The sequence below is a fragment of the Rosa chinensis genome, chromosome 2, assembly GCF_002994745.2.
Source record: "Rosa chinensis cultivar Old Blush chromosome 2, RchiOBHm-V2, whole genome shotgun sequence".
NCBI lineage: Eukaryota > Viridiplantae > Streptophyta > Magnoliopsida > Rosales > Rosaceae > Rosa > Rosa chinensis.
In genome coordinates, this window is record NC_037089.1 from 81,567,776 (window position 1) to 81,571,269 (window position 3,494).

The window sequence follows — 3,494 nt, forward strand, 5'->3', positions numbered from 1 at the left end:
TGTGAGATTTGGTTTTCTGCAGATACCTAAGCACTTTCTTTCCTGCAACCCAGTGTTCATGGGTAGGATTAGACTGAAACCTAGATAAAATTCCAACTGCAAATGACAAATCAGGTCTGGTACAGACCTGTGCATATACATTAGGCTACCAATTAACCTAGCATAAGGCTTGCTTTCCATATCAGACATCTTCCCCCCATTTTTAGAATTTTTGGTTTTGGACAGTTTATCACCCTTTGTCATAGGTGCATCACCTGAAGCACAAGATTCCATACCAAATCTTTTCAACACTTTTGTGATGTAATTGTGTTGAGATAAGCCTAATAAGCCTTGTGACCTGTCTCTCTTAATCTCAATTCCTAAAACATAGGATGCCTCACCCAAATCTTTCATGTCAAAATTTTTAGACAGAAAAGCTTTGGTATCTTTAAGCAATTTTATGTCAGTGCTAGCCAAAAGAATATCATCTACATACAGTATAAGAAAAATAAAATTTTTCCCAGCTGTCTTAATGTACACACATTCATCTACAATATTTTCTGAAAAGCCAAAAGATGAAATCACTGAATCAAACTTCTTATACCATTGTCTAGAAGCCTGCTTAAGTCCATAAATTGATCTTTTCAGTTTGCATACATGATCTTCTTTTCCTATTTTCACAAAACCTTCAGGTTGTTTCATATATATGACCTCATCTAACTCTCCATTCAAAAAGGCTGTTTTCACATCCATTTGATGCAGCTCCATATTATAATGAGCTACTAGAGCCATTATAATCCTAAATGAGTCTTTAGTTGAAACTGGAGAGAATGTTTCTGTATAGTCTATCCCTTCCTTTTGTGTGAAACCCTTAGCTACTAGCCTGGCTTTATGCCTTTCTACATTTCCATTTGCATCTCTCTTTGTCTTAAACACCCACTTGCAGCCTATTGGTTTTTGGTTTGGGTTTGGTTTAATCAATTCCCATACTGTATTTTGCTGCATTGACTCAATCTCAGCCTTCATAGCCTTCTGCCATTCTTCAACTTCATGGCTCTCAATAGCTTGCTTGAAGCTTGAAGGATCATTATCTTCACCTAGGATATCAGTTTCTTGCAGGTACACTACAAAATCACTATCTTCCCCATATACTGGTCTTCTCTCTCTCTGGGATCTCCTAGGCTGAGGTGGAATTTGTTCTTCTGCAGGGTTATTTTCTAAATGGATATTATTCATAGGTTCATCTGCATGAGGCTCTAAGGCTACTGGTTCTTCTAAAACTTGATTTTGGCTTTGAGTTTCTGTATCTGCATTATCTGCATTATTTGACTGAATTAAAGGCAAGATGTTCTGTAAATTTTCGTTTTCAGTAATTTCTTCTAACTCTAAAGACAAGTCTTCAAAATTAGTATTACTGTAACCTTCATCCAAAAATTTTGCTTGATGAGTTTCAAAAGTTCTGGTAAAATTTTGAGCTGCATAGAACCTATAGCCTTTAGACTTCTCACAGTAGCCAATAAAATGGCAACTGACTGTTTTGGATTCAAGCTTCTGTGTTTGTGCATTTGGCAACTTTGCCTCAGCCTTGCATCCCCACACATGGCAGTGATGCAAGCTAGGTTGCCTTCCACACCACAACTCAAATGGTGTCTTGTCTACTGATTTACTAGGTGATCTATTGCAAATATAATTTGCAGTCTTAAGAGCTTCACCCCATAAAAATATAGGTAGACCTGTAGTGCACATCATACTTCTCACCATGTTTAATAATGTCCTATTTTTCCTCTCTGCTACTCCATTTTGTGTAGGATTATAGGGAGTTGTGTACTGAGCCTTAATGCCATTTTCCTGTAAATATAGTGCAAAAGGACCCTTTTGCTGGCCTGCTTCAGTGTGTTTTCCATAGAACTCCCCTCCCCTATCAGATCTCACTAACTTAATTTTCTTTTCTAGCTGCAATTCAACTTCAGTTTTATAAATTTTGAATGCATCTAGAGCTTGTGATTTTTCTGATAGTAAATAGATATAGCAGTACCTGGAAAAATCGTCTATGAATGTGATGAAGTAAAAATTTCCACAGATAGTTTTGTGTTTAAATGGACCACATATGTCTGTATGTATTAGTTCTAATAGGTTTTGACTTCTTAAGGCCTTTTTCTTTCTGTAGTTAGTCAATTTACCTTTAAAACACTCAATGCAGTCATTTAAATCAGTATAATCCAATGCAGGTAAAATTTTGTTTTTCTCAAGTGTTTTCAGTCTTTCTTTAGATATATGGCCTAATCTTCTATGCCATATATTTGCAGACTTATTATTGAACAATGTTCTTTTTGTACCTGTGACAGTGTTATCCTTAATAGTGTTATGATTATTTTCAATCAACATAATCTCCTGTTGAGCAACAGAACAATTTAATTTCAAATAATCATGCATAAACACACCACAGCCAAGATAATTTGAATCCTGAAACAACTTTATTCCACTGAAATCAATAATGAGTTTGCAACCAATCTTAACTAAAAGACCTACTGAAATCAAATTCCTTTTCAAGGAAGGAATATAATAAACACTATCTAGAAAAAGAAAATTTCCTAAGCCTAAATCAATCTTCAGAGTCCCAATGGCCTTAACTGCTACCCTCGAACCATTCCCCACACAGACTTGGACCTCACTTTTCTTTGGTGTCCTCCTGTTTGTTAAACCCTGCAAGGAATTCGTAATGTGTATAGGTGAGCCTGAGTCTAACCAGTAAGAGTGAGATGCTATATTAACAAAATTAACTTCTAGAGAAAAGACAGAATTTGGAAAAGACTCACCATTCTTAATCATCCAAGCCTTGAAACCACTGCAATCTCTCTTCATGTGCCCTACTTTCTTGCAAAAATAGCACTTAAACTTAAAAGGTTTCTCAGCTTTATGTTCTGCAGGTTTGCCAGGGACTTTAGTGATGGTAGTCTTCTTGAGTTTAAGTTGGTTCCTTTTCTTCCATTTTGGCTTCTCAACTAGGTTTACTGCAGTAGTTGGTTTGCCTTCTTTTCTGATTCTCTCTTCCTCCACAACACATATAGAAATTAATTTGTTCAGGTCCCAGTTAGACTCTTGGGCATGGTAGGAGGTTCTCAGGTTACTGTAGGTGCTAGGCAGTGACTGAAGTGCCACATGCACAACCTGAGAGTCTTTAACTCCCATGTCTAAATCCCTCAGCCTCGAGTTGAGGTCAATAAGCTCCATAATGTGCTCCCTTACACTTCCTTTTCCTGAAAACTCCAGCTCATTAAACCTTTTGGATAGCCTAGCAGCCTCAGCTTTGTCACTCTCCTGATATTTGTCTCCTATGGCTTCTAGGAAATCCATGGCAAGCTCTGGCTCAATGATCGAGCCCCTAACTGTGTCAGACATAGAGGTTCTTATCACATTTTTGGCTTTCCTATTGGCGCTATACCACTCCTTATAGTATTTTCTATCTTCTTCTGTGCTCTCAGTGTCTAGCTCTAATGGCTGTTCCTCAATCAAGC

The 3,494-nt window shown here is 37.2% G+C and overlaps 1 protein-coding gene across 1 annotated transcript; it reads right to left on the minus strand.

Annotated features, from left to right (window-relative positions):
* Window positions 1-2,457: 2,457 nt before the first annotated feature.
* Window positions 2,458-3,251, minus strand: LOC121051503. Its single transcript, XM_040513969.1, has 2 exons — window positions 2,796-3,251; window positions 2,458-2,682 (listed from the first exon to the last, which is right to left on the minus strand). The coding sequence occupies exons 1-2, from the start codon at window positions 3,208-3,210 to the stop codon at window positions 2,648-2,650; spliced, it is 450 nt and encodes a 149-aa protein (XP_040369903.1). The 5' UTR covers window positions 3,211-3,251; the 3' UTR covers window positions 2,458-2,647.
* Window positions 3,252-3,494: the final 243 nt, after the last annotated feature.